Source organism: Copadichromis virginalis, linkage group LG17, assembly GCF_057382275.1.
Source record: "Copadichromis virginalis isolate Kocher_CV1m ecotype Utaka linkage group LG17, C_Virginalis_male_GT1.1, whole genome shotgun sequence".
In the NCBI taxonomy this organism is placed as follows: Eukaryota; Metazoa; Chordata; class Actinopteri; order Cichliformes; family Cichlidae; genus Copadichromis; species Copadichromis virginalis.
In genome coordinates this window covers 13441516-13468829 of record NC_140634.1, presented here as the reverse complement: position 1 = coordinate 13468829, position 27314 = coordinate 13441516, and the positions used below count along the sequence as shown (strand labels likewise).

Below are 27314 nucleotides of genomic sequence, written 5' to 3'. Positions count from 1 at the left end.
AAAAGAAAAACAAAAAAACAGAAGTAGTTTCAGCCTAATCTGACCCACTGAAATTGTCCTCTCAACCATGTATGTGTGCTGATTGTTCATTTTAGTTTTAACATCACAGCTTTCTATGTTCTACAAACCATCAAAGCTTCTGCTTCAGCATGGGAGAAAAGTACATCAAAGTATAAAAAACTAAAAGTATTTCATCGTTCTTTAGCTTTAGGTCTCTTTCAGTGTTTAATTCAAATAGAACTTTATTTATACAGCACCAAATTACAACAACAGTCATCTCACGGCCTAAGAGCCAGCATTTGGCCACAGTGGGAAGAAAAAAACTCCCTTTTAACAGGAAGAAACCTCTGGCAGAACCAGGCTCAGTGAGGGGCGGCCATCTGCTGCGACCGGTTAGGGGTGAGGGGATGGGGACAAGACAAAATATACATTGTGGATTGTGGACTGTGTTTAGTAGATTTGTGGATCCTTATCACATTTGACTGGTGTTTCCTTATATGCAAATACCTGGTCTAGTGAATGCTTGAAGATTGTTGAGTTGTGACACTCGTTTCTAGATGTTTGCTTAAGATGTCTTATGATTTGATACAACATAAAAAAAACCCCTGCAGTGTAGTTTCTGCAAAACAAACCAAAAAATAGACCCTTATTATGTGTATCTGTTGCATTTAAACTGTTATGAGCAATAAACTTAAGGCATATTGTACGCACACCCACACACTTAACTCCTTTGACATGTTTTTACTAGAGCAGACGTGTTTATGTCATCAGCGCGAGGTCGCCAATGCTGAGCAGCACCAGAGGAGTCAAACTGCCACTGACCCCGATGTTGCTCCAACTTCTTACATGAGCTACTCTGTTTTTCTAGCGTTACGTAACTGTTTAACTAAATTTCATGTCCTCTCCATATGCACTCTGTATGTGCATTTCTGTCTGTGTTTGTTCAAAATAAGCACAGAATGAGAGTTCTTAGTCCAGGAGACACATCTCCACTGGCTTTATTCTTCATAATCATGGTACGTCGATATAATTGCAGTGCAAACACTTATATTTTAGTATAAAATATTTTCTTTACCAAAATTTACATTCACATAAAACATCTCAATAAATACATCTTCAACAAAAGAACTTGACAAATATTGTATCATCCATAATATATCTCTACAATGTACAATAATAGCTAGTAATACCTACATATAACAATTGAAACCCGTATCATACAGTATGAAAATATCCAATTTACAGGAAAAATATTGTACACAATTCCTTTTCATCAACTTTCAATTAATTGTTTAAAGCAAGTGTATAAAAAATCCTCATTTTAAACCTTTTATAAACTTAAATTAAGCACTCAAGCTACCATATAGATTTAAAATCTATTTTAAATATGATAAGTCCAACGTAATTTCCGTCAGGTTCCAAATAAATCTGATCAAAATCGACACTTGCCATCGTTTTGAGTAACAAAACTCAATCAGCTCGAACAGTAAAAATACAGGCATCCAACAAAAGAAAATCCACAATAACCGTAGCAACGCATTCAGTTGTGCTACAGCTCAACACGAAAAAGTCTGATATGTTTATGAAAATAGGTTGGCACATTAGAAAATCAGCTACCTGTTGATTACAGCAGGAGCAGGGAGGAGGAGGAGGAACCTCTCCCCCCAGGCCTGAAGTCTATCTATCCTGAATATGTCCTCAAAAAGGTTTGCACACCAAGCTCATGAAGAAGACACGGGTCAATTAAGCACCTTACATTCAAGAGGACCGCTACCTTTAGCGCATGCATGAGGACTATAATAAAACACAGTCAACGTGTGTCCGCTGCTCCGCCTGCATTAGTGCTTCATCAAAGCATGCATGTTTGATCTGCAGGCTTCCAGGCAGTGCATGCTCATACAGATTAGAGGAAAGTTAATGGCTGTGGTAAGCCATACTGTGAGTAGCATGCTATACCGTAAAATAAATCATCTGGGTTTGCATGAGGAATCCAGACACAGAGGTTTGTGGGAATCTCCTCATAAACAGAAGGTTTCTTTTTTTCCGCCCTTTCCAAAGCAGCTTCGAGTTCATAAAAATAGTAGAACAGAATATTTTTCAACACTAGAAAATATTTCTTTGTAAACAAGCACACAGAAAAAAGTTCTCTTTTTTTAAATATAATTCATTGAGGAAGAAGGAATCACACTCGCACAATACTAAAAATAGGTTTTCTAATTCATGCTTCAACTCCACAGATACAGACTGGTGTGGCTAGCTATGCACACTCTATTGGCTACAAACACTATCAGGTCAAAGTAGGATCCAGCTGGCTACAGCATGCAAGGAGTGAATAGGCTGAGATAGGAGACAAACTGCTTTATTGCTACACTTTGACAAGGAAGAATCTGGAAGTCAAGCATCACAGGGAAACAGACAGCACACATGACTGAAATGCAGCAGTGGCATCATGCACTTAAAGACGCTGAGCAGCTCGGCTCACTGAATCAAGAGCTTGCCTCGTGTACGAGGGGTTCAGCGAAGGGGCAGAAATGAAGCATACAGCATCAACCACCCACAAATGGTCAAAGGCAACGCCTTGTTGTATTTTGGCAAGTTCATGTCATTAACTGCCATCTAAAATTCCACAATTGGCTTCAACCGCTTTAAACACTGTTGTCTCTAGGACAATGATGCCCCTAAAATGAATTAATCTGATAAATCAATCTAAAAGGCAACAAAAAAAATGGCAAAAATCTCATTGTGAAGAGTGGTCGCTAAGGCAACAGCACTGTTTTGGTTTTAGACGGGGAGAAAAGAGTCAGCTAACGTTCTTAGATTTCGGGACACAGTTGTTGTGACAGGTTTGTGTGCTACACTTTCAATTGTGCATTGCGATGTGTTTTTATTTTTATGCTTATTTAGTTTATCGTAGTGGTGGATCCAGTTTTTTGGCAGTTATGAAATCCTGGAGACATCCTTGGCCTTTGATTGATGACAGAGCAACGTGGCATCCTGTATCCTGTTCATGACATCCCGCTGTGTGAAACAACAAACAGGGTTTGAATGTGGAGGGACAGTCTGATCGAGGACACCTCAGGTTCCAGGCTTTAGGCCCAAATCCAGGCTTCCCATTGGATGATCAGTGTCTCGCCTCCCTGTCTTCCACAGACAGAAGAAGAAGAGTGGAGAACAACCTTTCCTCTTTAAATAGCCTTTCTCTGCTACAGCCATCTGTGTTACTCACCCACCTCCACTCTTACATTCTTATTTTTTCGTAGTCACGATGGAGACAGTGCCCTTCACACCACTGCAGTGGGAACAGAGGGCAGGTACCTGGTGGTGCTGGTGGATGTGGTTGGTTTAGCCACACTTGGGCTTGGGGTCCTCATAGCGGCGTAGGTGGTCACCGTTGGGGCGGGGCTAAGCCTGGTGCACACACTGCCGTGGGCGAATGCACTGGCACGGCGTTCACCGTTGCCAGGCTGTTGCTGGGTTTGAGATGGCCTGCTGCCTTGTCTGCGTCCCTCCAGGAAGTATGTAAGCATCTGACCTTTGCCCTTCACACTGACCTGGCCACGGCACACAAAATTGTAGTAATTGGTGATGAGGCGATAGACGTCCTCTGTTACCTGGTGGAGGCACACAGACGTTTGATGAGCTTTATGACCAAATATTTTACCATGACACACCTACGACATGACAAAAATGAACAAGAGATTGCACAAGTAAATATATAAGGAGTTTGCAAACAATGAAGCAACAATAATATGCTTTTTAAAAAAGACAAATAAAAATTTTATGTGGGCAAAGAATTACATCTGTACCTGAACACAAAAAGAAAAGATAAAAGTGGGTCTTACAGAAGGAGGAACTATCGGTAATCTTCTTATTCTAGTATATTTTTTTTAATATTAGAAAATGTAATAAAAATATTTATTTTGTATGGTAGCGAGGAATCACACAGAAGGTCCTTAACCCATCCCTTGTGCAAGGAAGAACAGCACGAGGACTGTTAGAGCTGCACAATGCCCTCCAGCCGGCCACTGGTGTGAATGTCTCTGACCAAACACTCAGAAACAGACTTCATGAGGGTGACCTAAGGGCCCAATGCCCTCCAGTGAGCTCTGTGCCCACTGCCTGACACTCTGAAGCCCTAGTGGCAACAGACTACCAGAACTGCCACCACTGGTACTCTGTGCTTTTCACAGATCAGAGCAGGTTCACTCTGAGCATATCATCAATATCTTGTTTTACGGCACAGCATAGACACGCCCACACCTCCACATGTGTGGTGTGGTGTAGTATTACTGTGCTTCACTGAGTCTCCATCAGTGAAACATGTGCTTTACTTACAGAGCGCAAAAGAGACAGCAGTGCTTGGTCACTGGTCACTGCATTTAAAGTGGCACCAGCTGCTGTTATTAGCTACAGGCAGCACACTCACTGCCCAAAGAAAGCACCCCAGGAAAGCCTTAAATGTATAAAAATAACCCTCAGGGGCCACAGTCTCCACAGGTAAATACACCACTACACACTTCGGGAGGGTCTTAGGTGATGACTGGGAGAGATTATTTTATGAGTCTATGCAAGTGCTTTCAAGGAACATCCTTAATATTCAGATATGTCCAGCAAAAACCACCCAACTCAGGGAAAAGTTACCCCAAAACCGCTAACTTTTTATTTCAAATAGCACTCTAAATATCTTAGCTGGACACCTTTATGCTGTTTTTATTTTTTATTTTTTATTCTATGACTGCAATATTGATCTGCGTTGCATGTATTTTCATAACACAGCAGCAGCTTGTAATCTTAGTGAGATCTGTACATTGTTACATTTGGGAATAGAAAGAAGAAGGATAGGTAACAGAGAAGACATACATGTGGACTGACGAGCTGTACCTGTATCTTTCCTTGTACTCCAGTGCTGTCCATCCTGCTGGCTACATTCACTGTGTTTCCCCAGATGTCATACTGTGGCCTCCGGGCTCCAATCACTCCTGCCACCACTGGGCCCACATTGATGCCTGGTGTTAACATGAACAAAACATATAATGTCTGGGTCACACATGCATATTACATATGTGTGCTACTTATTTTCAAATATAGTTTTCATGTGCTTTCATATAATTATAACAAACATGTCGAGCTTCTACTGGAATTACAAATTTAAGCAGTGCAGCACTAAGAAATGAGAATTACAAAGTAATTGCTGAGTGTTGGTTAGTGATAGGATTCATTTCTCTTTCCACTAACATACACCAAACAGCTAGACTTACCCAGCGTTTTTCAGCAGCTGGTGGCATATCTTTTAACTTTTCCTTTATGAACAGCAGATGTGAAGAAAAAGTTTTGATCATATTCCTCATTTAATTCCTGTCTGGACCAGTCATTAATTTTAAACTGGAGTATATTGTAATTCATTATTATTAGGCTGTTGTAAAAACTCCCTAAAAAGCCTTCAGTTGATCCAAAATGCGAAAGAAAGAGCATATATCCTATACTGGCTTCTCTTCATTGGCTGCCTGTTAAATCCAGAATGAAACTTAATGTCTTCTTACATACAAGGGGTTGAATAATATGGCCACTTCTTATGTTAAATAAGCAGTGGCCTGATACTTATGGTAGGAGTACCATGGGAGGTAGAGCCTTCAGCTCTCAGGCTCCTCTACTATGGAACCAGCTCCCGGGAGGAAGATTGAGGCAGTCTTTCCTTCCCATTATTGCCAAGTGGTTGTTCGTAGGGGAGCATCTGATTGTTGGGGTTTCTCTGTATTATTGTAGGATCTTCACATTATAACATAAAGCATCTTGATGTGACTATGACGACGATTTGGTGTTCTGTAAGTAAAACTGATTTGAATTTCCAAGAGACCATTTTCTTTACGTCAGAATAAAAGTGGCATGTAATAGTTTTTCTCTGATTGTACTCATGTCCTGAATCACTTTAAAGTTTTCAAAACAATATTCAAACTCCTACAAAAATCAGTGTCTTACTCGTGCTCTTCAGAAAGAGCATTTCAGGTTAATTATTAGCAATTGGAAATATTTTAGGAAACTATGGCAAATGATCTGTTTATTTATGTTAGTGCTAAGAGAAACATTTTACCAGCAGTATAACATGCTGCTGCTGCTGCTGCAGTAAGAAGAAAAGCATTGTTGCAAGCCAAAGATAACATTTCCAGAGGATGCATTTGGCATACACAGTGTTTCTTTTCCCAGTAACACTGCAAAGGAGGGTATGAAGAATGGGAATGAGTGATAACAGGTTCACTGATTCCCAGTTCTGGTGTGTTACCATAATATTCTATTGCACACAGTAAGCAATAGTAAAAATGCCATAGCAACGATAGATGTTTTTATGCTACTTCTTCTCTTATTGTAACTGTAGTTTACTGATTTGTGTGATTATTAAAACACAATACATGCAATTAAATCTCACTGCACTTAATATTAGCATCTAAAGAGTACTGAGTATAGATGACAGTTCTCAGAAAAACTTTGTGTACACTCTTAGTGTCACAGAAAACATGTAGTGCAAGGCTGTTAGGAAATTACACAATCATACATGCACATTAACAGACACACTGTCATTCTGATACACTAAACATTTTTAGCACTGTTCTAAAAGAGCATCATATTTTATACCCCATAAAGTACTGCACAAATCTATCAGACATGGCTTCTTGTAATTTCACATGTTTAAACTCACACGCAAAGCAATAGTTTAATCCAACAGGGACCAATGGGCTTGGTCTATCTGTCATTTCCATATAATATTAATGTTATGCAAATGCAACTTTAATGAAGTGTTTAGTATACTTATGATAGTAAAAAATGACTGCAAGAATTTGACATCATTTATATCAATATCATTTTTAAAACTATGATAATACATGTTTGCAAGACATTTTTTGCATCAGTATATTGCATCATCTATGTAAGTATTTCCCAAGGACTTCAGTGATAGACAGAAACATGGCGCATATTGAAGTTCTAACTTTGGTTTCTTTCCTTTTTGGAAATCCAGAATTGCAAAAATTACCAAAAGTTGCATTTCTGCAGAGTAAGTCCATCCAAGCACACAAACAGAGGCAGTTTCTACATGTGGAGCCACCTAGGCTGCAGACAGGATGGCACTGTGTACACCAGGTTTCACTGGGATTAAACAAGGGCTCTAGCTGCAGGCTCCCCACAGGATACCCAACACAATGGAACCCAGAACTTCAGGTCTCGCTGTGACGAGCTTCCTGTGGGGAACGTTCTTTCTGTGATGCATTTCCTCCATTTCCAAGCTTAGCGGCACCGAGTGTTCACGGTGTCCAGTGCAATAGGCCAGAAGTTCTGACATCCATATTTATAGGCCATAGAGTGTGTATGTGTATCTCTTCACTCACCTACTCTGAGGACAAAGTCATTGTAAGACTGGTAGTTGATAGCATCCAGGACATCAAACATCTCGATGGCAAAATCTGACACGGTGCATAAATGTGAGGTGATGGACTTTTTCACCTGAAAATCAGAGGAAGACACATATGTGACATATTAATGCAGAAATAAACCTGAAGTAAGAAGCAATATTACCCTCCATTTCTGTTTCCCTGATGTGGTAACATGTGGCTTTAAATGCACTTTATGAAAGCAGAATATGCTGAAACCACAGATACCAGTAATCCCCCACAGAGGATTTTGTGGTGTGAAATGTGGCAGTGTTTAAAAGATCAGCACTCAGAGAACACAAACTTGGAAAGGCTAGGCCTCTCAACAGTACCCTGGACACCCAGAACAGTTTTCAAATGTGCAAATACACTGCAAACAAGTACAAAAACCTTATTCAGGAGATAAATATAATTAGTAGAGGTCTACCTTTGAAGCAGTTGTAGGAACCAGCCCAACTGCAGCCATGTATGTACTGCCAATGGTCTTAATTTTCTCAATGTCCCTGTAGCACTCTTTATCCATCAGCTGGAAGTGGGGAAAAAGAAGGAAAAATTGGACAAAAACAGGAGAAACAGATTACCACAACAAGAAAATTCAAATCAAATTTTCTGCTGATTTGTTGGTTGCACATTCTTAGAGCCATTTGATTGCAGTGACTCATTTTCAAGTTCAAGAAACCCATTTGAGATGATCTGAACACTACGCTACACTACCTGAGCTTCCACTCAGGTAGGCTGTGGTGTTTAAATTATGCTTAGTTGGTAGTAAGGGGGCCCAAAGTATGTCAGGAATATATCACCCACATCATTACATTACATCCCCACAACCAACCAGATACATTACAAGGCAGGATGGATCCATGATTTAGTGTTATTTTCTGACCCTACCATATGAACGTCACAGCAGAAACTGAGATTCATCAGAGAAGACGATGTCTTCTGTGGTCCAATTTTAGTGAGCCCCTGTGAAAGTAGCCTCAGGTTGCTCTCATTAGCTGACAGGAGTGGCACCTGGTGCGGTCTTCTGCGTCAAGGTTTCACATTATCTCTGTTCAGAGATGCTCTTCTGTATTACTTGCAGTGAATGGTTATTTGAATTATTGTTGCCTTCTTTTCTGTTCAAAGCAGTCTGGTTCTCCTCTGACATCTACAAGACAGTTCTAACTGCCTTGTAACCTCAAGGAAACTCTCTCTTTTTCCAAACCATTCTCTGTGAATCTTACAGATGGTTGTGAGGGAAAACCCCAGTTTCTGAAAATACTTAGACTGGTCTGGCACCAACATATTCTAAGTGAATTAAAAGACCTTTCTTCCCCATTCTGATACTCAGTTAGAAGTTCAACAGGTTGTCTTGACAATCTCTACACACCTAAATGCACTGCGTTGTTGCCATATGATTTATTGATTAGATATCAGTCATTAACAAGCAGCTAAACAGGTATACCTAATAAAGTGGTGAGTGTGAGTGTATATTAAAAGTGACAAACAAATCTGAATACAATTTAAAATGGACTTGTTTGGCATGTTTGAGTAAAGGAATGCTTTGTGCAGCTGATTATAGATTCAAGTTAGCCAAAAATCATCTGTAAGTAATTCCTTATTTTCCCAGCTGCCACCATTGCTTTTTATATTCCATAAATAAACAGTATTTTCCCTTGGTCATAGCCATATCATCTCTGAAAATTGCACTGCTGGCCAGAAGATTCACTACACGAAAAACATATAAAATGCTGCAGATTTATGGATGATCTGATGGAACAAACTATTTCAGTCACCTCATCAAAGTCAGCGATGATCTCATTGAGCAGCCTCAGACACTCAACTCCCATGTTGTTTCCATCCAGCTCGATGTAGAAATCATTAAAGTTGGCAATAGAGGCGAACAACACTCCGACCTGAGCGTACGACTGATAGTACAGATCCTGCAGGGTAGAACAATTCAATAAAAACAATTCAACAACCCATACTACCAAAGAAGAAAAAATATTTGCATATGGAAGATTGTGCTAGCTTACTGAATCTTTGAGCAAGACTGTTGTCAGTATTAAATAGCAGTGACCCAGTGCCATCACAACCCCAACAAATAAACATGCTTCATCCTGATGTCCATAGTGATTCTTTTCCCCCTGTTTTCAGGTAAAAGTGTTTAAAGGTTGATATATTTCCAATGTGTACACTGTTAAGATATTTAAGAGGTAATCCTTCATTGTTTTGTAAGCATTAGAAGCATTATATTACAGTTTTGTGCACATATACATGGCGGTTTTGAGCCCCAGTTAGGTACTGTGTAATGACCAGTAAGATAACAGCAGGAGCTAAAAACGCCGCTATTGTCAGCCATTTTGTCAGGAAACCTGTTCTGGCATATATAGTAAGCACTTTAGTATTTTGGTTTATTATTTAGTGATTTTCTTCCACCATGTGACATTAAGCAGTACAGAACGTGAAACGTTTCTGTTTATTTGCACTGCAATAAACGACTGCATGAGAGACGCAAGTCATATTCACTCTCGTGATTCTTTTCCCCCCTGTTTTCAGGGGTGTAACATTTGGAGGCACCGCTGGGATAGCTGCTTAGATGTCCGGTGTCCACATCTGCACATCGTAGTCCAAGCCAGCCAAATCCCCCCATACAACCCAGTAGAGCAGGGCGATATGACCAAAAATATTTATCACGATATACATTTGAAAATTTGCGATAATGATATAACTGACGATATAATTGACACTAGACAAAATATTTTACAACTCCACAACTTTATTAGTGCAAAAAACCTCATCAATGTATTTTCACTTAAACAAGCAGCTGTTTTTTATGTGCATTAAAGTTATATAAAAATGTAACAGTGCAAATTCCTTGCTGACAGTTTAACCAAAAGGCATTTCCAGTGGAAATTGGCCGACATATCCTCAGCATAACCATGTATAATATCCACAAAACTTAAAAAGAGGTTATACACACACAATACGGTAATATTATGTTGAAGCACAGTACGTATCACTCCACGAGGCGCCTGCCTAATATAGCCCTAATGCTCCGACAATCCATCAAGCGGTGCGGCTTCGTAGCTTAGCAAAGTCGTACTAAAACATTTGACAGATTTTCGAGCGCCGTGTACGACATAAAATCATTTCGAGGTCAGTAAACACAACCAGAATTCATACATAAGGCACACGGGATTATAAGGGGCACTGTCGATTTTCAGAAAAATCAAAGGATTGATTTTAAGTGTGCCGTATTTTCCAAACAACATGGTAATAACGACGGCCCGCTAGCATGCGCTACCAAAAATAGTGCTTTGTTGTGTATCTGACGGACGAAAGCCAAACCAGTTCCACACCACTGAAGTTGCAGCATTTTTACAAATCAATTCTGGTTCATCCGTTTCATTTAACGATCCACTTTCACTCTTCTCATTCTCCGTCGCCGCCATGTGCGTATGTAAACAAAGGCACTGCGCATGTGCGTTTTACCCATATTCTATCGCGATATTATATTTTCCTATTGTTGCCCAAAATTACACCGGTATTACCGTGAACGGTATGATATAGCCCAGCCCTACAACCCAGGCAGACTGCAGTGAGGAAAGTTTGCTATCGAGGCGCACTGGTAGCTGTGTTTTAGCACATGTTTCCTGAGGCTAGCCAGAGATCATCAGGGGCTGCAAAAACAACATTCTTCCTGCCTACTGCCACAATGTCTTCGGTGGAAGAGCTGCAAGAAGAGGTTGTGCGTGAAATGCACACTCAAAGATCAACTGGTGTCAATCTGCGAGTTCCTTGGCATTGCAGAGAAAATAGATGTTAGCAGAAAAACTGTCACTGCTAACACACATTCAAATACACATGGAGAGAGAAGGTATAACAGTACTTGAGGATGATGGAATGTCAGAACTGTTGTTGCTTAATGATAAGATTGCTGAAGTAATGAAAGAGACAATTGTTGAGACTGAACCAAATGCAAATGGAAGGGGTTATTCAGGGCACAGAGAGCAACTAAACACTGCAATCTCACTGGTAACAGAGACAGCTAATGCAGTTAACACAGCGGTTAGTTCTCACTCCCAAGCTAATCGCTCTGTCCCTAACTCATCTGTGTCAAGTGCCCCCCAACGACCAAGCCCTTACTGGCAGAAAGATTTCAAAATATCAGGCCAGATTGGTGAACCAGGTCAAAAAGATAAACTGACATTTTCCAGTCTTGCTCACCAGATCGAAAATGGACTGAGCAGAGGCTACTCAGAGCTTGACATTGTAGATGCTGTCATCAGAGCTATCTTGCCAGGTCTACAACTACGCAGCTATTTGGAGGGAAAAGCTCAACTCACCCTTACGACTCTACGCTGCATCCTGCGCTCCCATTTCCAAGAGAAGAACGCCACCGAACTCTATAAACAACTTGCCTCTGAAGTACAGACCCCAAAAGAGACTGCTCAAAGCTTCCTGATGAGAGTTTTAGATCTAAAGCAGAAAGTCTTATTTGCTTCCCAAGAGTCAGAGTCAGGACTCAAATACGACCCAGCTTTAGTCCAGCGTATGTGTTTGCACACCATACTCACGGGCTTCCAGAGTGACAGTGTCAGGATAGATATGCAGCCACTCCTGTTAGACTCTAAGACACCTGATGAACTCCTGTTAGAGAGGTTAAATATGGCTTGTGCCAATGAGGCAGAAAGGAAAGACAAGAAGAACAAGAAACGAATGCTGCACACACTGCTACCTCTATGGGAGTAGAGAACACTTTCAGGCTGGATGTAGAAGCAGAGGTATGAGACCATATAAAGAGAAACATTTAAACCAGCAATGGTTACCACCGAGGGACGAGTGTTAACCATGCCCATCATCCACAAGTCCCAACATTGCTCCAACTGTAAACAAGAAAAGTCAGGCATGAGACAGTGTTCAGCATGTAAAAACGCACTTTATTGTTCAAAAGCATGCCAGAAGCAACACTGGAGACAACATAAGAGACAATGCACTGGCTTAAAGACTAACAAAGACAATGAGACTGTTCAGGTACCACTGCCGCCAGCTCATGTAAACACCCCTCACAAAGTCACATCTCTGGTGGGCAGGCAATGTCTGGTTGAGTGTCTCCTGGACGGCCACAGGCTTCAAGCTCTATGGGATTCAGGCTCACAGGTGTCGATCATCGATGAGAAATGGAGAAAGGACTATTTGCCACAAACAGAACTAAGAGATGTAGCCGATATTATGGACACATCTGAACTCACCCCGACCACAGGAAATGGGACCGACATGCCATATCTTGGGTGGGTTGAGACAACCTTCCAACTTGTTTCCGGAACTGAACAAACTGAGAAATTGACCATCCCCATGTTGGTAATGAAAGGTTTTCAGCTCAGATGCCCTATTATAGGTTACAATATCATTGAATACATTGTGAATAAGACTGACCAAGCTAAACTGTACAGCACAGAGAAAAGCATTTCACAGCCTCAAAAGACACAAGGTGAAAGCTTTTATACAGGCTGTTAGTGCAGATACAGTTGACGAGTACAAAGTGATGACAAAGAAAGACTGTATTACTGTACCTAAACAAAGCCACATGCATGTTGAGGGTCATATAGCAGCAGGGCCATTTAAACAAGACATGGGGCCCGTTCTTCGTACCTCGCTAAGTAAGTTAGCCGGATTTGAATGTTGACGATTTCGCGTGATCTTGGATCGTTCGGTTCTTCGAAGCACATCTGGGACTTGCTGTCATAGCAACAGATCCGTAAGCGTAAACCTGCTCGGGAGCAGGCTTACTTTATGTAAACAGGATTAGATCGCGGCCACGCAGGTATGTCCGCTTCATGTATACGAAAGCAACAGCGATATTCCACCACTGTTTCACCATAAATAAATATTATCAATGTAACTAAAGATAATGCAGCACTTGATCCTTTTATTGATGTCACACAGATACATACAGGTCATTTCCTAAAAAGGGAAATGTACTATTAACATTCTATTACATGTATGTGATTATTACAGATGTAATTCATATTTCAGAGTAGTAATAGTAAATTACTTCGTGTAATCAAGATGAGAGACTGCGGCTATAAAAGCGAAGGTGGATTTGGGAAGTCTGTCGCAGCCATGTCCTGTCCGTATACGCGAGCCACCCATTGCGGAAGGTGCAAGATTGATAAGGAGAGTCCTCAGAATTCAGCGTATATTGTGGGACAGACAGGATCCTTTAGCTCAGCGCGACAGTGTGCTCATAGAGAGATATCGATATTCCCGTGAGGGTATTATTTACTTAACCAACTTGTTGACGAGGGGGTGCAGGACCACCACCTGTCTTTTTTTGCTCTGCCCTTTTCTTGGTTGCTGTTATGAACAAACTAACAGATTATTCCAGGGTCTCTTTCCAAGAGACGAAAAGCAATATAAGTGATAAATATTACCATTCTGTAGAATATTCTTATATTTCACTTTTACTTGTTCCCATGTTCTAGTGGGTCCTGTTGTGGCTCTAATGTGTAAGGGGATATAATATAACATATTATAATATAATATAATGCCATATAATATTGGACAATATAGTGTCATATGATAGATCTACCCTACCGCCTACTGGTGTTGGCCAGAGGGGCCGATGGCGCGATATGGCAGCCTGGCTTCTGTCAGTCTGCCCCAGGGCAGCTGTGGCTACAACCGTAGCTTGCCTCCACCAGTGTGTGAATGTGAGAGTGAATGAATAGTGGTATCGTAAAGCGCTTTGGGTGCCTTGAAAAGCGCTATATCAATCCACTCCATTATTATTGTTATTATTAACTTACTTACGAGTTTAATTTGTCAGCAACTTTCTGCCAGCCCTCTCTCCTTGCTTTTGCAGCCTTTGCAGTGTTCCCTTGCGTTTTAATTAAACTCTGAAACTCCTGAAATCCCTCACTCAAGAGTTCTTGCTCTGCTGCCGGAAAATACCGAGCGCGCCCCTTCGACATTTTCGCCGACCAATCAGCGGGTTGCCGATCAATGTTTCTACTATCGACGCGTAGCCCCTTTTACGACACCCGGTGATCTCACATTACTGCGTCCAGCTGTACTAATCGTCAACGGAAGGTGTGTTCGGAGAACCGGATTAGCGAGCTCACGGTTAGGGCGATGATTTGATCTTGGATGTGTCATTTGATCTTGGATGTAGTGAGCGACGTACGAAGAACAGGCCCCAGGTCATGATATTTGAGCCAGACTTAAATCCTCAGTGGCCAGACGATCTTGAGTTTTTTGACACTTTGGTTAAAGTTAAGAAGGGTACTTTACCTGTCATAACACTAGGTGTCTCTAACCCCACTGACCATGAAATTGTCATTCCAGGCCGTACATTAGTTGGCTCGGTTCAGACTATTACAGCTGTTTTACCTGCCCAGGTGTATGAAAAAGCCGCATCTGTAGCTACTGTTAACCAGACAAATATACAAGCCCAGAGTAGCTCTACTGAAGAGTGGGACCCACCTGTAGATCTTAGCCACCTGGGTGAAGAGCAGAGAGTATTAGCGAAACAGATGCTCAGAGAGGAATGCCATTCTTTCTCTAAAACAGACAATGATACAGGCCAGCGGTCCCCAACCTTTTTTGCGCCACTGACCGGTTTATACCCGACAATATTTTCACGGACCGGCCTTTAAGGTGTCGCGGATAAATACAACAAAATAAAACTAGTAGCGGTACCGAAAAAAAGAAGTTTTATTCACAACACACATGAAAAGACCAAGGAAAACCGAGTTAACAATAAAAACGATAACAAAATAACGCTGAAAACTGATAAAAACCCTGAAAACCATATATTTCACACCTGAGCCTCAACTCTCGCGGCTCGGTACCAAACGACTCATGGACCGGTACCGGTCCGAGGCCCGGGGGTTGGGGACCGCTGATATAGGCTGTATTGAAAATGACCATCTCACTCAAAGACAACGAACCAGTCAAACGCACATACCTATCTGTGCCACGGCCGCTCTACCAAGAGATGAAAAGTTACCTGCATGATTTAATAGCACAAGGCTGGGTCTGAAAGTCAGACTCGTCATATTCCTCACCAGTCGTTTGTGTTAGAAAAGAAGATGGTACTTTAAGACTGTGCATAGACTACAGAGACCTGAATCGGACATTATGGACAGTTTGGGTGGAAACTCCTGGTTTTCGCTTTTAGGTCAGGGGAAAGCGTACCACCAGAGGTTCATGTCAGAAGAAAGTCGTCCACTCACTGCTTTTGTGACCCCCTGGGGATTATATAAGTGGATTCGCATCCCCTTTGGACTTATGAATGCCCCTGCAGCATTTCAGCGCTGTATGGAAGAGTGCCTGGATGGGCTGCGCGACAACATCTGCATCCCTTATCTGGATGACACATTAGTTTACAGCAAAACGTTCAAAGATCACTTGGAGGATGTGAGAAAAGTGCTCCAGAGATTGAGAGGCTTTGGTATAAAGCTTAAGCCAAGTAAGTGTGACATGTTTAAGTCTGAGGTGCGCTATTTGGGCAGAATAGTGTCTGCAGAGGGCAGTAAAGTGGATCCTGCAGACTTTGAAGCAGTCAAAGCACTCAAAGGTATAAAACCACAAAATGTTGGTCAGCTCAGAAAAATGTTAGGCCTTCTCTCCTACTACAGACAATACATAAAAGACTTCTCCAGAAAAGCAGGTTGTTTGTATGAACTGTTAAAAGCTGTCAAAACCCCAGAGAACTCAGACACCACAAAAGGGCCAAGGGCAAGACCAAAGAGAGCCAGTCAAGTTGTGCCCTCCTCAAAACAAATCGTGTGGACTGACCAGCATCAACGTGCGCTTGAGGAACTAATAGACTGTTTGCTCCACCCACCAGTGCTGGGGTTCCCAGATTTCACACAGCCGTTCATCGTACACACAGACGCCTCACACAAAGGGCTAGGCGCCGTTTTGTACCAGAGACAAGATGGTAAGCTGCGAGTTATTGCTTATGGCTCCCGTACTCTAACAGCGGCTGAAAAAAACTACCACTTCCATGCAGGAAAACTAGAATTTTTAGCATTGAAGTGAGCTATCACTGACAAATTCAGAGACTATTTGTACTATGCCCCAACATTTACTGTCTATAGCGATAACAACCCGCTAACGTACATTTTGTCAACAGCCAAACTGAATGCCACCACATCAAGATGGGTCGCTGAGCTCGCTGATTTTCACTTCACCATTAAGGAAGGGAAACGGTGACGCAGATGCTTTATCAAGAATGCCACTTGATGTAGAAACCTTAATGAGAGACTGCTCTGAGGAAGTGCCACCGGACACTATCACAGCTGCTATCCAGGCCATTGAGGCACAGAAAAACACACCTGCCACATGGACACTCTCAGCTGCAGCAATGTCAGTCACAGCAGAAGGTGAGCCAGCAGAAGCAACATTCACACCCATACCAAAAGAACAGCTTAACCCTTTAAGACCTACCATAGAACCAAGTCCGCCAGAGCTTATAGTATATTTTTACATGCTGTGGAGCCATTTTTTGGAGCATTTCAAGTTGCTATACATCAATACAACCATTATAGCCCACATTTTAATAATATGTCTGCATTAACTGCATAGTAATTACATAAATTGCAAAAAAGTGCAATAAACTACAAAAAAATTTAAAATCGTTTTTGATTTTTTTAACATATATTTCTAGTTAGAGAAATTTAAGAGGCTTATCCCTCAAAACTGTAAATACAAAAAAGTTACACAAACTAGTTTCCCACCAAAGGAAATTTATTTTGAGTGTCTTCATAGTTTTATTTTTGAGATACACCAATTTTCATATACTGCAGGAAAAACGAAAAAATATATTATAGTGCAAATTTGCAAAATAACAGCATATGCATCAAAATAAAATATTTCCAGCAGTGCAATATGAGTCCTAAGCATCCCAGAAACGACACAGAAAGTCATAAAGTCAAATACAACTTTTAAAAACACAAGTGTAGGCTCATAAGGCCACGATGGTAAAAAACTACATTTCCGCAAAATGACGTCACTTCCGGTTTCGGGCAGGTCATGCCGGACATGTGATAGTTCACGCTGATGGACGTAGGAAGTGTTACAAACAGCTGATCGGTTCGGCAAAGCGTGTTTCTGGAATATTATGTTTTTGTTGCCGCAAGTGTTTTTTATGCAGTTTTTGCAAAGCTATATGTGGAAGGAAACTGTGACCTAGGACAAGCTGATGGCATAAGATGAAAGTACAACTCCTCCGGTTTCATATGCAAAAAAAATTATTGCGCTAGATTACGTGGTTGCAGAGCTACCGGGATTTAAAAATAGTTACGCAAAACAGAGCGTGTCCGCTCTGACCGGCTTTAAAGGGTTAATGAAGCGCAAAAGTCTGATCCTGTTATAAGCCCTGTATTACAGTGTAAACAGACCGATTCAAAACCACTGCCCAAAGAGCTAAGAACATTTGACCCTAAGACAAAATGCTTGTTCAGAGAGTGGGGCAAGTTAAGACTAGATAACAATGGCATCTTGTACAGACTCACTTCTGCCCAGAAACAGCTAGTCCTGCCAGATCAGTTCAAAAAGACTGTAATTGAAGAGCTGCACAATAATATGGGCCGTCAATAGGGATGGGTATCGAAAACCGGTTCTTGTTGAGAACCGGTTCCTACTGTTTCAATTCCTTGGAATTGTTTGCCATTTTTGCAAACAATTCCCTTATCGATTCCAGTCGCCCCGAATCACGTCACCACGTTGCGGAGCATCATTTACCTGGCAGGAAACATGGTGGCTGAAACGCTCAAAAGTTTGATTACACTTTACGAGAACGGAAGACAACAGGGCAACTTGCAATACTTGCAAAGTAGATATTTCATTTAAGGGAGGAAACGCTACGAATATGCAAAAGCATTTGCTCACAAAACACACGATAACCTTAAATGAATGTCGTGTTTTTAATTCCGCTCCGGACTCGTGAATTTCAACCCAGCAGCAGCGGTAACGTTTGCACGTCCTCTCCCGTTAATGCGGCAGGTGAATAATCAACTAAGAGTGCATATTTATGTTAGCGCGATCTGCCTTATTACAAAACCTGCCATTACTGTGCATTTAGGTGACCATGATGAGAGAGACAGACAAAGTCTGGCTGGCTCAGATGCTGGTAGTTCTCCCTGCAGTCTACCGGTAGCATCTCCTTTCAGGCCAGGATAGACGAATGTCACCGAGCAGTGACTACGTTTGTGGTAAAAGGCTTGAACCCATTTGCCACAGCAGATGCCCCCAATTTTCGGTAAGTGAATGTGTTTAATTGTAGGCAGGGACATTACTGGATATTCTTGTGTAATTGCTACAGAATAATTTATGTTATACTTTGTTATTGCTACAGAAGAATATTTATTTTATTATTTTACATTTACAATTTTTTTTCCTGGGGATCCTGTGACACCCCATTGAAGAGCCATAGGCTGGATCTCTTAAGATCTCACTGTTGGGTTTGTAAAGCCATGTTACTCCTAAATTTCTATCTTGTTCAAAGAGAAGATATAAAACAAAGTTCTAAGCTGATCGACCTTAGTGTTCTCCTTTTTAAAAAAAAGAATTGATAAGAGAATCGATAAAGAATCGAATCCTTAAACAGAATCGAAAATGGAATCGGAATCGTGAAAATCTTATCAATACCCATCCCTAGCCATCAAGGTGTTGATCGCACAGTGTCTTTGATACGTGAACGCTTCTTTTGGCCACACATGCAGGCAGACATCGAGCATTTTGTGACCAACGTTTGTTCCTGTGTAAAGCAGAAAAAGCCCAGCCATGAAACAAGAGCTTCTTTAACAAACATTGTAACTACGCAGCCCTTTGAGCTGGTGTGTATAGACTTTCTCCATCTTGAAAAATGCAAAAGCGGTTATGAATATATTCTAGTGATAACTGACCACTTCACACATTTTGCGCAAGCCTATGCCACCACCTCAAAGTCAGGCAAAACTGCTGCAAACCTGATATTCAATGACTATGCCCTAAAGTTTGGCTTCCCCTGTTGCATTCACCATGACCAAGGAGGTGAATTTTAAAATCAGCTATTCAGTCAGCTCAAGAAACTGTGTGGCATGGCCGGTTCTAGGACAACACCCTATCACCCAATGGGGAACGGTCAAGTTGAACGTATGAACAGGACATTGTTGCAAATGCTTAGAACGCTAACTGAAACACAAAAGTCAAACTGGAAGGAATCTATCAACAAGTTAATGTACGCATATAATTGCACACGTTGTGAAGTCACTGGCTACTCCCCATTTTACCTACTGTTTGGACGGTCACCCAGGCTACCAGTAGATATGCTCTTTGGACTATACTCAGAAACAGATTTTAGTGACCACAGAGACTATGTTGAAAAATGGAGAAAGGGCATGGAACAAGCATACTCTATAGCAAATGAGAATTCAAAGAAAGCTGCTGAAAAGGGCAAAAGACACTACGACACAAAAGTAAGGAGTTCTGTGTTACAACCTGGTGAGAGAGTTCTGGTCAAAAACCTGACACGTAGAGGAGGCCCAGGGAAACTGAGAGACTATTGGGAGGACACTGTTCACACAGTAGTCAGACAAATGGGGCCTGACCTCCCTATCTATGAGGTAAGACCGGAGAGAGGCAGAGGGCGCTCTAGAGTGCTTCACAGAAACTTGCTTATGTCATGTGACCACTTACCTTTTGAAAAAAGATAATCGTACAAGACATGAACAGAAAAAGACTGATAAATGGCCTGTATTTGTATAGCGCTTTTACTAGTCCCCCCTAGGGACCCCAAGGCGCTTTACACACCCAGTCATCCACCCATTCACACACTGGTGGAGGCAAGCTACAGTTGTAGCCACAGCAGACTGACAGAAGCGAGGCTGCCATATCGCGCCATCGGCCCTTCTGGCCAACACCAGTAGGCGGTAGGTGAAGTGTCTTGCCCAAGGACACAATGACCGAGACTGTCCGAGCCGGGGCTCGAACCGGCAACCTTCCGATTACAAGGCGAACTCCCAACTCTTGAGCCACGATCGCCCCCCGTCGCTGTTGTGCCAGACTCTGATGGTGAGGGCAATGTTGATGAATACCGCTGTCATTACGCACCACATCAACCTGTGTCCCAGCCATCAGAACAAGAACTTCTCACAGCAACATCTCAGCCCGCAGCTTCGGTCCCTGCTCTTGCACCAACACCAGAGCCTCTTGCTGGAGACCATCTGGAGGCGCCTTACCCAGCTGTCATGGAGACAACTTGTGAGGAGGCAGAGCCCACTGCAGGTGACATACCTGCCCCTCCTCCACCTGTTGTACTCGAGAGACTTGAGGAGGAGACGCCTCAGTGGCCACAGCGAGAGAGACACCCGCCAAGACGGATGACGTATGACCAACTGGGCACCCCATCTTGCTACAGTGTTTAGCCAGTACCGCAACTGCTTCCTGTGTACCCGGGCCTTGTTCCATGGATTCCAGCTGTGCAGTCATACTGCACCCAGCCCATTGGTTTGTATGGACTCCAGCAAATGTAAGTTGACACTTTTTCACTGATGACTTGAGAACTGTACTTACAGACTGTCATCAAGAAAAAGACATTAACTTTTCCCCATCTGTGGATTATAACCATAGACAATAGACTTTGTGAAGACTCACATATGGACTGGTTATAGACTTTGTCTGCAGTCACCAGTGATGGACTGTGGTGAAACAGGTGTTAAACCCAGGTGTTAAACCCACATTATTACATTGGTTCACTCTACTGTTGATGTCCTGACTACAAGAGAATATAGACTGAAAAGCAATTTGTTGGTATAATGTCGGGGTGACATTTTTTGAGTGGGGGAGAGTGTGACAAGTTGAAAGACAACTGTTGAAGGATTCTTTTCCCCCTGCTTTCATACTCTTAGCAATATACTACTATCCCTGGTGCATTTCTCCTGAAATTGTCACTATAATTTCTCATTGTGTACCACTAACCACTGAAGTTACATTTCATTTTCCTTCACTCACAAAAAAGTCCCTGTTTTCCCTCTAGTATGGGCATTAGTTTTTTCAAAGCATACTTAGATGACTACATATAAGTTTAGCTAGCAACCCTGGTGGATCAACTAATATCACTGACAGCAGACATCAGCTGATGCCTGATTGGTAAATGACATGTTAGTTATTTTGGCCGCTTCATTTTCTGCTCCCCTCTGACAAACACTTTGTAACGTACTTTCACCTTGGATTCTCCATGTAATAGTATTACTATTAGTTCTCTGTAAGTGATGCCTGCTCTAAACTGTGTTGGGTCTTGTAGATGGTTTCACTGTCTTTTGGCTTTCTGTGAATGCTCACTGAAGGGCAGGAACATTCCAGACTAAAGCCAAATCACCAAATACATACTACAGTTGATGGGATGCTGATTTAAATACAATCCTCCTGACAGAACTGTACTATATGCACTCACTGGAAACTACCAGCTGAAGTCAAGCTTAGGGGAGCTCTTCAGTTGAACATCCTGATTTTGATATTTGCATATTCTCTTACTGCAAGGAAAACAAGATTTAAGACAACCTTAATGTCATTATATCTGTAAAATACTGATGCATAATCAATCAGATGCAGCAGGTGTAAACACATTGAACCAAAGCATTTTTAATACACATCAAAAGCACCCTTTCCTAATAAATATATGTTAATTTAACATATACAGCAAAGTCTGTGGAAGAGTTTAAGAACAGATCCAGACCTTTTAATTCAAATGAAAAGAAAGCAAAAACAGCCCCAATGTCCTTAAGAAGCCCCAAGTTTGGAAGACCTTTGATACAGTTTGCTGTCTAAGTTCGCTCTAAGCTGTAACCAAAATGAGCAGTCAGGGATTTTAGTCCCTTTAGACTTTATTGTTGAAACAACAGCAAAGTAGGCAGGAGAGAGAGGAGGGAACAACAAGCAGGAAATGGTGCAGGGTTGACTTAAACATGGACCCCTGCAGTAGCTTTTCAGCATACCGGTCACTTGCTCATCCCAGTGACCCAGATCAAATGTTAAGGTAACAACCACTGATTTGTACTATTACTGTTACATATGTTAAAACAATGTGAAGGGCATATTTGCTACATTAATACATTAAAGTTAAAATAAGAAGTAATAATAGTAATATCAGTTTATCTTGACTTGTTTAGCAGATATCTGTGCAATGATTTTCACTAAATCTGAGAGTATCTAAGTGCTGGGAATTCTTGCAGTGACATGACTAAAAATATTTTTATAGTCTATTTAAAAACATATTGTTTTGTGTCGTTTGGTTTAACTGCCCCCTTAAGAAATAACAATACAACAATCCTCAGGAAAGACATATTGCAAAGGGGACAAAACTAAAACAAGTAATAGAGCTAGAAAATAAAGACGAATGTGAAGCAGATCAACTGCCGTGAATCACAATACCGTCTATACATTAGAGCTACATAAATGATGCAACGATCGTTTATGAGATGAGATCAGCATGCCTGCAGGTCAAAGCTGCAGTTTCATGTGCATGGAAAATTTTGGTTAAATTATTATGCTGGAGCTGCACAACTTCCAGGCAGTGGAGTCCCACTGTGCTGTGTTATGAATACAGTATATGAGTGAACTTTAGCCCAGAGGAAAGAGAGGAAGCCTTTCTATACACCGTAACTCTGTGGGGTCACCAATGTGCTGGAAACATACTTCCTGACTTCCTCCCCCCTGTGTTTACGAGTCTCAGCCTCAGACCATCCTACATCGTCTCATGTATAGCCCCACCGATTGTTGAAGGAACTATTTTATCTTTTTATTATTATTAACAAATTCCAGCCTCCAGTACTCTCACAGTAGCCATAAAACTCCTCTATTGTTCAAAATGGTATTGAAGATGAAAGGGAACCTATCACATGCTTTCACATTTACCGTCATATGCATAAAGTTTGAAATGATGAAGCCATATGTAAAAGCCTAAAGCTCAGGCTTCTCTGCTTGCACTTTCATGCATATTTATCTGCACTTGGTTCTGCATGATGTCACCGAGAACAGGTACCTTTATTTTAGTCATCTGAGGTACACAGCCAATGATATTAAGCTGGCTTGAGGGGAATGAGGCTAAAGAGCAAGGTTTGGGATTGAGAGAGAACTAAGGGGTTGCACTAAGGCCCAGTATGAAATAAATGAGGACATTTTAATCTAGCAACGCTACTTTATTACAGTGGGAACGAGCATAACACATATCCCCACAGTTGTGTGTCTCTGCAAACACGTCAAGTTGCAGTTTAAATTCATTTCTCCTTCTTATTCTGAGTTACTGGATTATACTCCTTCCCTCGCTGCAGGAAGGAGCGCTTTCGCAGATCATTCATCCCAACAGCAGTTAGACTCTATAACTCCTCAATCACGATGTCATAAGTCACTGGACACTGTGAACATCCACGGTCACCACTTCATGCATAATGGACCTTCCATGACCTTCCAAGCTATATAGTTTATGTCTTCCATATTTCCAACTATATCCATAATCACATACTGTGTATGCTACCATTGTATATAGTATATTATCTTACTTTTTTCATTGATTGTACTTATTTGTATTTTTGTATTTCCTTCTGGTATCTGTACCTGAGCTGAGGTGACGCAAAAATTTCCCCGTTGTGGGATCAATAAAGTCTTATCTTATCTTATCTTATCTCTTATATAATGATCAGAAAATTATTTTAGCACGACATCATGTTGTCACTGAAATGCTAAAATTAAGTGCTTCAAAACAAATGGTTAGGATAGCAGTGTCATTGTCCTAAACAGCTGAGATAATTTCCCAACAATGGGAGTCTATGGTCCCTGCAAAGGGTCTACAAATCTGTATGACCTGTAAGGGCCATACAGATGATATGATTTACTGGTATGTCTTTTTATTATTCATTAATCTAACAAGATTATTATTTAACCATATCTCTTGTAGACATAATACTTAAGACATAAGATGATAACCAAAATGTGAAAAACTGAATTTGAAATTACTTCCTAATTCAAAGAACAAATTGAGTAACAGCAATTCTGGAATTACTGTAACAGAACAAAACTATTGATAAGATATAACAAAATTTAGAAATGTATGCTTTTTAGATTTTTCCCTCCACCTTCGACCTTCAAATTCCTCAGATATAAGCTCCTGAAAATGCAAAACCAGAAACTAAACTTCTCAAAACCCACATACATGCACTGTACTGAGACATTTACATTAAAAGGCAAAATAGTTGAAAAAAAAAACAAACAGGTGTGAATCTTGACTTGTCACCTAAAAATCTAGACACCTTCTGACCTGTAAGTCAGCAAACCTAAACCTCAGAGCTTCCTAAAGCACCTACTGTGTCAGGGTGTGCTTTCTGATTTAAAAGGTGCTTACGCACTTTAGACTGACGATCCCTGTTGGATGAGCCTGGACATGCCCGCAGATGCTCACCATGTTCCTGGGATTTGACATCAGGAAGTGTTGAGCCACATGAGCTGGCAGCAGGTTGAACAGGATCCTCTTGTTGTCCAGCTTCACTTTTTCCATGTCGTCTCTCTCCTCCTCCGCCTGCATGACATCAGCAATCACGCGACACACACACACACACACACACACACACACATAGCAGATCCTTTAAAAAGTGGCACTGATCTTGACATTTTAAGTTTTAAGCACTATGATGGCGTACTCTAGCTTACAGCAAAGAGGAGATGTAATTGCCCGTCCTTATCACTAGAGGGAGATAATGATTTGCAGACAAGACAAACATGCAGCATCTTCCCAAAATAGAAACATCCAGGCTTTGATGATCCACTGAGACAACCCAAGACTGAGCATAGGCACTAAAGAAAACACAAATCTGTATTACAATGATCAAATCCTTACTAAAACTGAACCCTAGAAGCAAGAACAGGATGTTGAATGTACCAGCAGCCACACACCTGAGTTGCCCAGAGATAGTCAAGTCGCAATTTAAGGTCCAGTTGTCTTGAATGCAGAGCCAGGGCTCCAGAAAAAAGCAACACTGCCAAAACAGGGTCATAGCCCCGTGTGTGCAGAAAGCCACCACTGGAAGATGGAGACATAAAAACATTTTTATAATGTTTATTATTTTTGTTATGTAGGGAAGAACTCATGACAATACAAAACAATGCCCTGAAATGTGTTGGAGTGGAAGAATAAAGTGGGAAAATATGCATAGAAATACATGCTTCAAATGCAAATACAATGTAAAGCAGAACTTTACACTGAGTATTTTGATGAGGGAAATATGTCAGATTTTGCTGCAATTCCTCTCCTACTGTTTTAATATTTTGATAATAATTTGATAGGATTTTGAACTTTTGTCTTGTACTTTCTTGTGTTCTTGTGGATAACAGCAACTTTTTTGTACTTAGCACACTTAGCCAAACCTGACTATAACCATAAACCTTACATATATTACATATACAAATCTTGACAGCACAGCTTACCCCACAGCTTGACGGTAACCACTGGTCTCCATGACAACTGCATATGTGATGGAGAGTAGAAAGAGGAGGAGGATCTTGGGGAGCGAGGAGACACGAATGTAAGGAATCACGGTGAGGGTCCCCGCCACACAGGAGAGTAAGGCATAGGCCATGTTGGGACAAGCCCGGTCCGTTGCTGTGGTGTTAGCAGATCTAACCATGAGAGTGTCTGCGGGGATGTTCTCCACAGAGCGGTTGGAGTTTGTCCCAACTTTACCCCAGGGAACACAACCCACCTGAAAGACAATTACTTTGATAATTTATCTTAAAAAAATCCTAAAACATTTAATATCAAATAATAAATTTCTCATTGATCTAATGGCATTAAGGTTAGAAACCTGAATAGACAATTTAACAATCTATGTGCCTGATTTGTTCCTTTCCAAGAGATCCTCGACTAATTATTTTGCTACATCACGTCTGGGTACAGAGCACCACGAACATTTGAATAAAGCGTAAGTACAGTGTGATAAACCATGCCTTTGGATTCTGTTTCCGAACCTTATCTTCCCGTGTAATATAAACAGTAAGACCAACCTGCTGGTGCACTCAGGTCGTATTTGCCTTGCAGAAGGAGACAGACAGATTCTGCATGCACGCATTTATCTTTAGAGTACACCCATGTGCAATATGATGACTGGAGAGGCCATAAACTGTTTACTGATCAAGCTGAATGTTCAAATTCAATGGTCTACGACAAGCTGAAATAATGCAAGCCTGGCTATGTGACGTCCGTCTTCTTAAGACACTGGTCTGCATATTAGGTTGTTAAAGGGGTTCTGCCCGTTTTTACCAGTATTTGTGTTTCTTTGCTATGCTAAACTAGTACATTCATAATGTAGTAGTTCATATATTTGACTATCAGGAAAAAGATCCCCAGGAGAAGGTGCAAATTCCTTTGGGGTGACATCAGCTTAAAGTAACTTTTTCTTCTTCTGCTATGCTAAGCTACCTATATCCTGATTATAGTGGTGCCAACTTTTTAACTATTAAAACAAAAATCATATGGGCATTTCCCTTGAAAAATAACAAAAGAAGAAAAAAATATCCAAATAAAATAGTGGTGTGCTGACACAAGCGCTTCTCTGATAAAGTTGCAGTCAAATCAGATTTGGTATTTGTAATCGTGACCAACAATGAAGTTTTGTCAGAGAAAATCAGGAGAATTATCTCTAATCATGACACCCCAGTGCACCTCATACCCAGCCACACCCTCAGACAAAAAACTCCCAAATACAAGAAGAACAGCACAGTATATGCTGTGCAGCGCAGCACGGAGTGCTCTGACTTCTTCATTGAATAAACCAAACAGCCACTCCATAAACGCATGGCACAACATAGAAGAGCCACCTTGACAGGACAAGACTGAGCTGTACATCTGCATCTTAAGGATAAAGGACACTCTTTCGA

The 27314-nt window shown here is 41.2% G+C and overlaps 1 protein-coding gene across 2 annotated transcripts in view; it reads right to left on the bottom strand.

The window, feature by feature from the left end:
* Positions 1-973: 973 nt before the first annotated feature.
* The window catches only part of adcy1a (adenylate cyclase 1a), a 64574-nt gene continuing 38233 nt past the window's right edge, over positions 974-27314 (bottom strand). Inside the window, exons 13-21 of one of the 2 annotated variants that reach the window (XM_085436321.1) lie at positions 25866-26140; positions 25335-25461; positions 25092-25235; positions 24844-24960; positions 9194-9340; positions 7846-7944; positions 7377-7491; positions 4882-5006; positions 974-3611 (exon numbers count right to left, since the gene is read on the bottom strand). In XM_085436321.1, coding sequence (XP_085292447.1) covers positions 3282-3611; positions 4882-5006; positions 7377-7491; positions 7846-7944; positions 9194-9340; positions 24844-24960; positions 25092-25235; positions 25335-25461; positions 25866-26140 — 1479 coding nt within the window. In that variant the 3' untranslated portion in view covers positions 974-3281. The remainder of the gene's footprint in view (positions 3612-4881; positions 5007-7376; positions 7492-7845; positions 7945-9193; positions 9341-24843; positions 24961-25091; positions 25236-25334; positions 25462-25865; positions 26141-27314) is intronic. The other variant, XM_085436320.1, reaches the window with a different exon arrangement.